Source organism: Oncorhynchus mykiss, chromosome 10, assembly GCF_013265735.2.
Source record: "Oncorhynchus mykiss isolate Arlee chromosome 10, USDA_OmykA_1.1, whole genome shotgun sequence".
NCBI lineage: Eukaryota > Metazoa > Chordata > Actinopteri > Salmoniformes > Salmonidae > Oncorhynchus > Oncorhynchus mykiss.
In genome coordinates this window covers 62,459,658-62,471,204 of record NC_048574.1, presented here as the reverse complement: position 1 = coordinate 62,471,204, position 11,547 = coordinate 62,459,658, and the positions used below count along the sequence as shown (strand labels likewise).

The window sequence follows — 11,547 nt, the reverse complement described above, 5'->3', positions numbered from 1 at the left end:
GATTTCCATTGATCATTTTTGTGTGATTTTGTTGTCAGCACATTCAACTATGTAAAGAAAAAAGTATTTAATAAGAATATTTCATTCATTCAGATCTAGGATGTGTTATTTTAGCGTTCCCTTTATTTTTTTGAGCAGTGTATATTGAAATACCTATAGATGCCCTTCTTTGCGAGGCATTGGAAACCCTCCCTTGTCTTTGTGGTTGAATCTGTGTTTGAAATTCACTGTTAAATGCAGCAAGAGGGAGAAACGGTCTAGAATACTTTTGGGCTCCTGAGTGGTGCAGCGGTCTACGGCACTGCATCTCAGTGCTAGAGGCGTCACTACAGACCCTGGTTCGATTCCAGGCTGTATCCCAACTGGACGTGTTTGGGAGTCCCATAGGGCGGCGCACAATTGGCACAGCGCCTAATTTTCTGAAGTCAGATTTGGCTGTAAAGGATAGCATAAGGGACAAGAAATAGCTAGCCACAATCAAACAATCCAATGTATTTAAAAAGCCCTTTTTACATCAGCAGATGTCAGTGCTATACAGAAACCCAGCCTGAAAACCCCAAATAGCAAGCAATGCAGATGTAGAAGCACAATGAGGTTCATGAGAAAAGACAGCTAACCTTGTTAGCTACCTAGGTATAACTAACTAGCTAGCTAATAGCTAGTTTAATTTCTCACAATTATAACGCAAACAAAATGTTGATTAAAAACAGCATATTATTGACCTAAAAAGTTAGCTGTGTTAGCCCAGTCTCTATAATATCTAGAGTCAGGGTCCAGGGCCAGGATTGCCTTCAGAAAGTATTCGCACCCCTTGACTTTTTCCATATTTTGTTGTTACAGCCTGAATTGAAAATGCATTAAATATAGTATACACTGGCCTACACACAATACCCCATAATGTCAAAGTGGAATTATGTTTGACATTTTTACTAATTAATTAAGTATTCTATCCCTTTGTTATGGCAAGTCTAAATAAGTTCGGCAATAAAGTTTAACATGATTTTTTAATGACTCTGTTCCACACACATGCAATTATCTATAAAGGTCCATCAGTGAATTTCAAACACAGATTCAACCACAAAGACCAGGGAGGTTTTCCAATGCATCGCAAAGAAAGTCACCTATAGCCGTTTCAATTGTTGTTGTTTTTTAAAGCAGACACTGAATATCCCTTTGAGTATTAAGTTATTCATTACACTTTGGATGGTGTATAAATACACAGTCACTACAAAGATACAGGCGTCCTTCCTAACTCAGTTGCCAGAGACGAAGGAAACCGCTCAGGGATTCAATCATGAGGCCAGTGGCGGCTTTAATAGTTAGAGTTTAATGGCTGTGACAGGAGAAAATTGAGGATGGCTCAAGAAAGTTGTAGATACTCCACAATACTAACCTAATTGACAGAGTGAAAATAAGGAAGCCTCTACAGAATAACACAATTCCAATACATGCATCCTGTTTGCAACAAGGCACTAAAGTAATACGGTAAAAAATGTGGTAAAGAAATTAACTTTTTGCCCTGAATAGAAAGTGTTATGTTTGGGGCAAATCCAATACAACACATTACTGAGTACCACTCACCATATTTTCAAAGATAGTGGTGGATGCATCATGTTATGGGTATGCTTGTAATGGTTAAGAACTGTGGTGTTTTTCAGGATAAAAGAGAAATGGAAGTTAAGAGTTAAGTACAAGCAAAATCCTAGAGGAAAACCTGGTACAGTATGCTTTCCTCCAGACACCGGGAAATTAATTCACCTTTCAGCAGGACAATAACCTAAATCATAAGGCAAAATATACACTTACCAAGACAACAAATGTCTTGACTTAAATCAGCTTCAAAATCTATGGCAAGAGATGAAAATGGCTGTCTAGCAATAATCAACAACCAACTTGACTCAGGATTGTGAATTGTTCGTAAATTAGATAACTGTATTCCATTTTCAACAAATTTGCAAACAGTTCTAAAAACATGTTGCGATGGGTGAGAGACATTTGAATTCAGGCTGTAACACAACAAAATGTGGAACAAGTCAAGGGGTATGAATCATTTCTGAAGACACAGTATTTCCAGCCTCCAAACATGGAAATGGAAAGAGACATCTGTCACACAAACCACCACAAAGTGTAATAACATTTTGACGATTTTCATTAGGCAAGAATTTATACTACTGTCCACACAAGTCTCTGTGTCAGCCATTCATCTCTGCCATGGAAATATGCTAGTGCTCTCGTCGAACCACATTGCATTTTGTTATACCACTTGTTTTCAAGTCCATTCGCAAATTGTTCATGCCTCTGATATGCGGTAGCCTAATGAAAAATAAAGGTATAAGAGTCTAAAGTTTTTTTTTACATTTTGTTTTAATTATTGTGATAGGCTCATGTTTTACCGGTACGGCGTAACCCCACTATTTATTTTGCTGGGATGCGGTCAGGACCGTCTTACTTTCAATCCTGATTACATGTCACTATACAAGGGCCGCGTGCATTTTCTGCTGGTGAATCCTGAGGTAGCTCCTCTCTGAGAACCTCTTCCCGCAGTGTGTACAGACAAACGGCCTTTCTCCCGTGTGGACCTTCAGGTGCATCTTCAGCTGGTCCTGGCGGGAGAACCTCTTCTCGCACTGGGGGCAGCTGAACGGTTTCTCCCCTGTATGGACCATCTGGTGCCTCTTCAGGTGGTCCTGGCGGGAGAACCTCTTCTCACACTGGGTACAACTGAAGGGGTTCTCCCCTGTGTGGACCCTCTGGTGGATCTCCACCTTCTGCAGGCACCTGAAGCCTTTGTTACAGAACATGCAGAAGAATCGTTTCTCTTTACTATTGCCTGATGTGACTCCTCCTCCCTGAGCCTGGGCTCTAGCCCTGCTGTTTGAGTTCAATACCTGATCGAAATGGACACGGCCGTGTGAATCTGAAGGCCCCATCGACGTGGACACTGGATTGCGATCCCTGAACACGTGTAAAGGAGAATTGGTTGTGACATTTAGATTTGTCTCTAAGCTTCCCCTGTAATCTAAGAAATCTCTGCCCTGTGAGTGTCCGTCTCCAAGGTGACTATCTGCATTCCATGTGGGAGGAGCATCGCCCTCTACTTTCACAGTCACCTCATCTACCACTATAACCTCCCCTTTCTTATCTAGGCACCCTTCGGAGTATATACTACTACTGTACCGGTTCCAGTCCCCTCTAGACAGATCAGTCTGGGTCTCTAAACCTAAGGATATGTTGCCAGGGACCATCTCTGTATCATAAGAACAAGACAGATCATCAACCCCAGTGTCTAACACGTCACCATCTCCACGGGAATGAACCGTCCTCTGGCTCTGATGAAATACTGGTAAGTAATCTGAGCCAGGAGCAGGAGGACAGACAAGTGTCCCCAGCACCAGTCCCTCTGGGTCTGATCTGTGGTCAGACCCTGTGTGTAAGAGCCGGTGTGTTACAGTTAAAGTCTCGGCGTCTGTCTCTGACTTGAGGGCGGCGTTCAGCATTCCACTGACCTCCGGGATGCTGCAACGGGTCCTAGCCTGGGGCGCGGCGGTCAGGTCCTCTGTGGTTACAGGGGACGCCACTCCAGACGCTGCTCCAATCTGGATGTCTCTGCTGTGCCGTGGGTCCTCTCCTTCAGACCTCTCCTGCTTGACCCCAGGACCTGCAGCCTCTGCATCTACAGACTGACACAAGAACAGAGGAGGTTATAATCGGTACAATGGTTGAATTGGATGACAATGTCGTAGGGAAGTCTCACAAACTTCCCTAGGGCAGATACATATTGTTGTGAGCCAGTGAATAGCTGAGGGTAGCATTTCTGAAATGAACAAGTCACATTTGATGTACTGTAATTTTTTGTTACACTACGACACTAACCTCTATCACGATAACATGCTGGGTTGAGGTTCCACTCCCCTCATCTATAGATATGGGTTGGTCATTTCTCCACCCATTGTGTCCCGCTGGCTTTACAACATTCCTGTGGCCTCCAGTGAGATGTCCTTCACCTAAGAGAGTGATTGGGGGAAAGGGGTGGTTAAATTAGATCATGTGAATGCTCAAAGCTATATTATATACTATTTACACAGTCTACAATTGGCAGGAATGTAAGGTAACACTTCTCATAACTTGTTGACATACTATTTATTGATTATGTTCCATCCGTCACATTATTTTTTAAAGTATGATAATAGTACATTCAGTAAATCAAGAATCTGGTTATAATGAGTGTCTTTGTGCAATAAGAATTTGTTCTTAATTTGCCTTCCTCGTGAAATAAAAGTAAAATACAACAAATGCGCAAGATAGTATGCAATACTTCCCCTGGTTACTTGGCTATCAAAAACTGAGCAAGACACAATTCCAGGTAACACTTATAAACACATGCGAACCGGGTTCGAGAGCCCCCGCAGCCTTGGCCTTTGCAAAATGTACCTCTTGCAATTCCTCTGTATCGCTCTCGCATTGTCCTCTCTGCGCGCTCCCGTGCTACCTTCAGCTCCAGTAGCTGTAGTTTTCTCCTCAATGTCCTGTTTTCTTTCTGGCTTTGCGTTATTTCCAAACGAAACACTGCATAGTCGTCGTCTACGAGTTTACTGATCTCTGCCACGGCTGAATTCGCTAGAACCTCCATAATGGAGGCTATTTGAGTGTGAAAAACCATACAGTTAGCCATTGTTAGTTACCGTTAGCAGCTAACTAGCGTTGCCTAGATAACGTCAATCAACCAAGTCCTGTCTCCAACGCGAATTAAAGACTACATGGGGTAAATATGTGATGCTGTGCAGTTAAATTAGTAGTACTTTTTATTCACTTGGTGTTAATAAACTTAAAAATAGCAACATTAAAAACGCTAACGTGGAAATTGTTCTTGGTCATTGTTTCCTGTAGAGAAAGGATGTTATTGGTTAGGGTCATAGTGCAAATGGTGTGGCTAAAAAAAAAGGAATGCGCTCTGTTCTTTGCAATACGGTACCAGAGATACTGGATATAATGACGAGATGCTTGTATCCCCCCGCCCTAACAGTGGGATTCGTTGTACACAGAGCTGAACGGCAGACCGTCAAGCACCAGCCTAACACGGAACACAAACCTGCTGCGCGCGTGCACCATCGTGCATACATTTATTTTGTCCCCCCACACCAAACGCAATCACGACATGCAGGTTAAAATATCAAAACGAACTCGGAACCAATTACATTAATTTGGGGACAGGTCGAAAAGCTTTAAAAATGTATGGCATTTAGCTAGCTAGCTAATTTGTCCTATTTAGCTAGCTTGCTGTTGCTAGATAATTTGTCCTGGGATATAAACATTGAGTTGTTATTTTACCTGAACTGCACAAGGTCCTCTAGTCTGACAATTAATCCACACATAAAACGGTCACCCGAATCGTTTCTAGTCATCTCCCCTCCTTCCAGGCGTTTTCATCTTTGAACTTATATGGTGATTGGCATCTAAACTTTCATAGTATTACCACGATGACCGGCAAAGCAGTTCGTCTTTCAATCACCCATGTGGGTATAACCAATGAGGAGATGGCATGTGGGTACCTGCTTCTATAAACCAATGAGGAGATGGAAGAGGCAGGACTTGCAGTGCGATCTGTGTCAGAAATTTAATTTTAGCCCTTAGCAACGCAGACGCTCGTTGGCACGCGCGCAATAATTGAATAACATGGATTTCTAAATGTATTTTGCAACGCGACGTGTCCGGTCTGGTCAGCATGTAATACCCTGACTACATCTCTCACGCACGCGTTGCAAAATAAATAAGATAAGGCGGAGCTTTACCTAACAAAGACTTATAGATGACCTGGAGCCAATGGGTCTGGCGACGAATATGTAGCGAGGGCCAGTCGATTAGAGCATACAGGTCACAGTGGTGGGTGGTATATGGGGCTTTGGTGACAACAGATGGCACTGTGATAGACTGCATCCAGTTTGCTGAGTAGAGTGTTGAAGGCTATTTTGTAAATGACATCGCTGAAGTCGAGGATGGGTAGGATAGTCAGTTTCCATCCCAGAGCTAGCGCATCTAATTCAACTTGTCAACTAATCATCAAGCCCTTGACTAGGTGAATCATTTGAACTTGTTCATGGCTAAAACATTGAAACATCTGGGGTAGAGGTCGACCAATTAATCGGAATGGCCAATTTAATTAGGGCCAATTTCAAGTTTTCATAACAATCGGAAATGTGTTTGTTTTTTACACCTTTATTTAACTAGGCAAGTCCGTTAAGAACACATTCTTATTTTCAATAACGGCCTAGGAACGTGGCAGAACGACAGATTTTTACCTCGTCGGCCCGGGGGATCCAATCTTGCAACCGTACAGTTAACTAGTCCAACGCTCTAACCACCTGATTACATTGCACTCCACGAGGAGCCTGCCTGTTACGCGAATGCAGTAAGCCAAGGTAAGTTGCTAGCTAGCAGTTGCTAGCTAGCATTAAACTTATCTTATATTTTAGAGAGAAATAATCAACGCGTTATAATTCCTGTAATAACTTGCGGCTGAACTTGAAAGGGGTTCCTTCGTTATTTTACCGTTCATGTGTTCCATAGAGAATGTCTTGATCTACTTCAAATAATGTCTGTGTTTCGTACAGGCTTAAACTGCCTCTGCGTTTTGATACCCGTGTAAATCTCACTAGGATAAGGTACATTTTGTCAACATATTTTCATTTTAATCCACTCTACAAAAAATGATCTTTGCTTATATTTAGCCAATATTGATCAGAGTTACCTTGTCCTATGGATAGCTACACAGTTATAAAATTGGCAAGGTGGTGTAAACCTACACTAAACACAGACCTTATTTTAAGGGAATCTAAAAAATATCCTATGGAATAAATGAATGAAGGAACCGCTTTTCAGATTTTGCTAGAAGGTGTCATGGGAATTATGACTTGCACTTTGGTAGTCAATTCGTACCATGTCCATTATTAAAATAGGATTTCCTCCATATAGAAATTACAGTTTTTGTTTTCAACATTCATCACAGGTAACTTAAACTCTATTTTTATTCAAACAGTTGAGAGTATTTGTCTCCTAAGCAGACTATTCAGTATCATTGTCACTTCAGAGCTGTGTGTGTGTGTTTTACAGATGGCAGAGAAAAGCAGAGCACCAGTGTGGGACTATTACATGGAATTGGCACCTGGGAAAGCAAGGTGTCTTATTTGTGATAAAGATGTAAGCATGGGGTCAGCAACGGCTAAATCAAAAAATACCACCAACCTGTGGAATCACCTTAAGAACACCCATCCAAAAGCCCATAATATGTATTATATTAAGTTAAAATAAAAGTGTTCATTGTTCATTCAGTATTGTTGCAATTGTCATTATTACAAAAATATATATATACACACACACACATTTTTGTAATAATGACAATTGCAACAATACTGAATGAACAATGAACACTTTTATTTTAACTTAATATAATACATATTATGGGCTTTTGGATGGGTGTTCTTAAGGTGATTCCACAGGTTGGTGGTATTTTTTGATTTAGCCGTTGCTGACCCCTATATATATATATAAAAAATTTAAACAGCCGATTAATCGGTATCGGCTTTTTTTTGTCCTCCAATAATCGGTATCGGTGTTGAAAAATCATAATCGGTCGACCTCTAATCTGGGGGTCCCTGAGGAGAGGTTTGAGAACCACTGGGCTAACCTAACCAGGTAAAACTTCAGACCCTAGTTGGAGGGTAGTAATAAATCAGCTGTAAAACGGTTTTATATGAGCTATGATGGGACCACATTGTTTCTAATCAGGTCATATAGTTTAAAAAAAATAGGCATCTGCGATTGGACAATAGAAGTAACAGGGCTGAGTTTGCTTTAAGCAGTGTGGCATTGTGTCGGCATTTGCATCTGTAGTTAAAAAGTTACTCACAGATCTTGATGAGGATCTATGGAGTGACCTATGCAGGGATGGTGTTACATCCACATTGAACTCCAGATACAGACTGATCCAGTTTAATTTCCTCCATCAGCTCTATATCACCCCATCTAGACTGCACAAGTTCAACCCAGAAATCTCCTCCCTATGTTTTAGATGTGGCTCAGATGAAGGAACATTCCTCCATTCCACTTGGCAGTGTTCAAATCTACACGGTTTCTGGCAGGGGGTATGCGATACCATATCCTCAATTCACGGGGTTGCATTCCCTTTAGACCCGGAGGTCTGTCTACTGGGTAACTTTACCATCATAACCATCATAGCTCATATAAAACCGTTTTACAGCTGATTTATTACTACCCTCCAACTAGGGTCCGAAGTTTTACCTGGTTAGGTTAGCCCAGTGGTTCTCAAACCTCTCCTCAGGGACCCCCAGATTAGAGGTCGACCAATCTTAGGCAAAGCCATACTATAAAGCTAACAGAAATATTGCTAGCGATTGCTAAGAAATGTATTGCCTTGAAATGGAAATTGGATTCCTCCCTGCCAGTTGCAACGTGGCTATCGGAAGTTAATAGTTGTATCCCTTTGGAGAAAATCACTTACTGCTTGAAGAATAAGTTAAAGACATTTTACAGAATTTGGCAACCTTTTATTCACTATATGGAGAATCTCCCCCCACATCTCATTCATTGAATCTATATATAATCCTCACATAATGTTTCACACGTAATGTATAATATGTAGCCTACGGCAGGTGATCCAATATCTCGTTATTATTATTTTTCTTATTGTATGTTTGTTTATATATTTTAATTTTGTTACGCTCGTCTGTTACTGTCACTTTGTCCTATCGTTGTCTAATATATTTTCTGAAAATACTGCCCCCTATCTCAAACAGGTTTTAACAAATTATGGTCTGGGCAAGTCGGTTAGGACATTTACTTTGTGCATGACACAAGTAATTTTTCCAACAATTGTGATTCATCCAACAGACTCCCATTCACAGCGACACACAGAAGCATCCGGGGTAAATGCCCTGCTCAAGGGCACGCTGACAGATCTCCCACCAGGCCAACAAACACGAACCCTAACCTTCCAAGATCCCCCCCACAGTTCCCCAACAGCTGTCCCTCAACCAATCGAGACCCCTCCCACAGTCCCCCCCCCAAGAAGAAAAAGAAAAACAATTAATTCCATTCCCCAACCCCAAGAACCCCCCAATGCATCAACAACCAAGAAAATGATCTAAAGAAGACAGAAGAAAACAGCGAACAACAATGCAAAAAATAAAATAAAAACAAAGGACATCAAGGACAACTAAAATCATAACAGCAATGCCAACTGTATATGTTTGTGTGTGTATATGCATGTGCACGGCATCATTTTCAGGCAAACCGGCAATAGCTGTAAAAACACTGCCCCTATGTCATTCAAACATACTTTTTATTATGTTTTATTTGGACTTTATTTTTTACTTTTATCTTTGACCATCATTCTATCTCCCGCACAGAAACTCCCACTTGTCTCCAATTCCACATCCCAACCCTCAGCCCATCCCACCTATCTCTGCTGGCCACCCTCTTCGGATTTCTACGCAACGTAGATCTTTCAACTGTGCTGTAATGTTTAACGTAGAATTTCAATCTATCTAACCGAATAGAATCCACAGATTGCGAGTTGAAGATAAATACTTAAATTGACCGACCCGGTATTAGTAATTGACCGACCCGGTATTAGTAATTGACCGACCCGGTATTAGTAATTGACCGACCCGGTATTAGTAATTGACCGACCCGGTATTAGTAATTGACCGACCCGGTATTAGTAATTGACCGACCCGGTATTAGTAATTGACCAACCCGGTCTCTCCAGATCTCCTAACAGTTCTATTTCTAGGGTCAATTTTAGATCAATGCAATGCATTTTCAGCCATTCCTGAACCTGAGATCAGAAACGGGCTACCTGAGGGCAATACCAAAATAAATGGTCAATTGATTCTGTATCCTCATAACAAAATCTGCAGAACTGTGATGATTTTATGCCCTAAATATTCAACATTTTGTTGGTGGCAAGAATTCTATATAATAATTTTACCTAAAAAACATGAAGTCTTGAATCTTCTGCTGTTTTATATAACAACTCATACACCCTGTACCATGGAATCGGTACATCAAAAATCTCAAACTATTTTGCAATCTGTATGGCACAGTTATCAACATCCTGGTCCTCAGATGAAACTGGTATACTTTCCTATTTATGCTATTTTTATTCTTCTGCCAGTTTTGATTTTTTATATTGGGCAGACAGACCAGTTCCCTACCTTCTCCCGCTGCCACCCGCCACCTCCATTTTTGGGATAATGCTGTAATAAATTGGTAGTACTCTTGGATTGAGCAGACCTTCCCGTACAATTCTGATAACTCCATGAAGGACATAACTCTACCATTCCAATTTACAATATCACTTAAGAACAAAATACCCCTTTCCCATAAATACAGGTATTTTATCAACCAGTACATTTGAGTTCAGCCATAATATTTGTTGTAATATTTGTTCTATCCTTTCAGGGGGATGAAAATGACATTGTAGCCAGCTCTGCAATGCTTGTTTGAATAAGAGAGATACTTTGAAAAAAGTATCATTTTCATTTAATAGAAAATGAAACATGGCGATCTGCACAAAGGCAAAAAGGCCATTTTTAAACAATGGATGAGCTTTTCTTAGTAATCTACTTGAGAACCATTTAGGGTTCAAGTAAATTGAATAAGTGAAGCTTTTAGAGAGAGGTTTAGTGCTTTTATATTTAATCATCTCAACCCACCCAATTCATATTCATTATATAGACAGGCATGCTTTATTTTGTCTAGTTTAGCGTCCCAGATAAAGCTAAATATATTTTGTTCATATGATTTGAAAAACTAATCCTCAGGAGTAGGCAGCGACATGAGTAAGTGAGTAAAATGAGATATGACTAAGAAGTTAAACAGGGAAATTTTTCCATAAATAGACAGGTATTTACCTCTCCATGGTTGCAGGATCTTGTCTATTTTTACAAGTTTTCAATTGAAATTCATTGTGGAGAGCTTATTTATATATTTTGTAATATGACTACCAAGTATGTCTACTTCACCATCAGCCCATTGTATAGGTAAACTGCAGGGTAATGTAAAAGTTGTATTTTTTAAAGATCCAATACGTAATATTGTACACTTATCATAATTAGGTTTTAGTACAGAAAAAGAGTACAGAGAAGTTATTGCAGACTTAATATACAACTTGAGTCATTTGCATACATGGACACCTTTGTGTTTAAGTCTTGGATTTCTAATCCTCTAATGTTGTTATTGGATCTGATTTTAATAGCTAGCATGTCGATGGCCATAATGAATAGATGTGGTGACAGCGGACACCCTTGTTTAACTCCTCTTGACAATTCAAAAACTCTGAGAAGTAGCCGATATTTACTATTTTACACCTGGGGTGCTATACATCATTTTTACACATTTTATAAGAGACTCACCAAATTGAAAAATATCCAGGCATTTATAAATAAAATCCAGTCTTTATCAAATGCCTTTTCAAAATCTGCTATAAATACCAGGCCTGGTTTCTTAGATGTTTCATGATGCTCTATT

General features: G+C 40.3%; 2 protein-coding genes across 5 annotated transcripts in view; both read right to left on the bottom strand.

The window, feature by feature from the left end:
* Positions 1-11,547, bottom strand: part of LOC110534616 (oocyte zinc finger protein XlCOF7.1-like) — a 1,104,347-nt gene that overhangs the window by 1,031,830 nt on the left and 60,970 nt on the right. The gene's annotated exons all lie outside the window — the stretch shown is intronic.
* On the bottom strand, positions 1,287-5,117 carry LOC110534651 (zinc finger and BTB domain-containing protein 18). The gene is made up of 3 exons (XM_021619576.2): positions 4,432-5,117; positions 3,874-4,004; positions 1,287-3,680 (listed from the first exon to the last, which is right to left on the bottom strand). The coding sequence occupies exons 1-3, from the start codon at positions 4,670-4,672 to the stop codon at positions 2,472-2,474; spliced, it is 1,581 nt and encodes a 526-aa protein (XP_021475251.1). The 5' UTR covers positions 4,673-5,117; the 3' UTR covers positions 1,287-2,471.

Excerpts from the sequence above, each read along its gene's own strand:
- LOC110534651 (XM_021619576.2), bottom strand. The coding sequence starts at position 4,672 with ATGGCTAACTGTATGGTTTTTCACACTCAAATAGCCTCCATTATGGAG. Across the intron at positions 4,005-4,431 it reads ATACAGAGGAATTGCAAGAG|GTGAAGGACATCTCACTGGA; the intron begins GTACATTTTGCA and ends TCACTCTCTTAG. Across the intron at positions 3,681-3,873 it reads AGCATGTTATCGTGATAGAG|TCTGTAGATGCAGAGGCTGC; the intron begins GTTAGTGTCGTA and ends TTCTTGTGTCAG.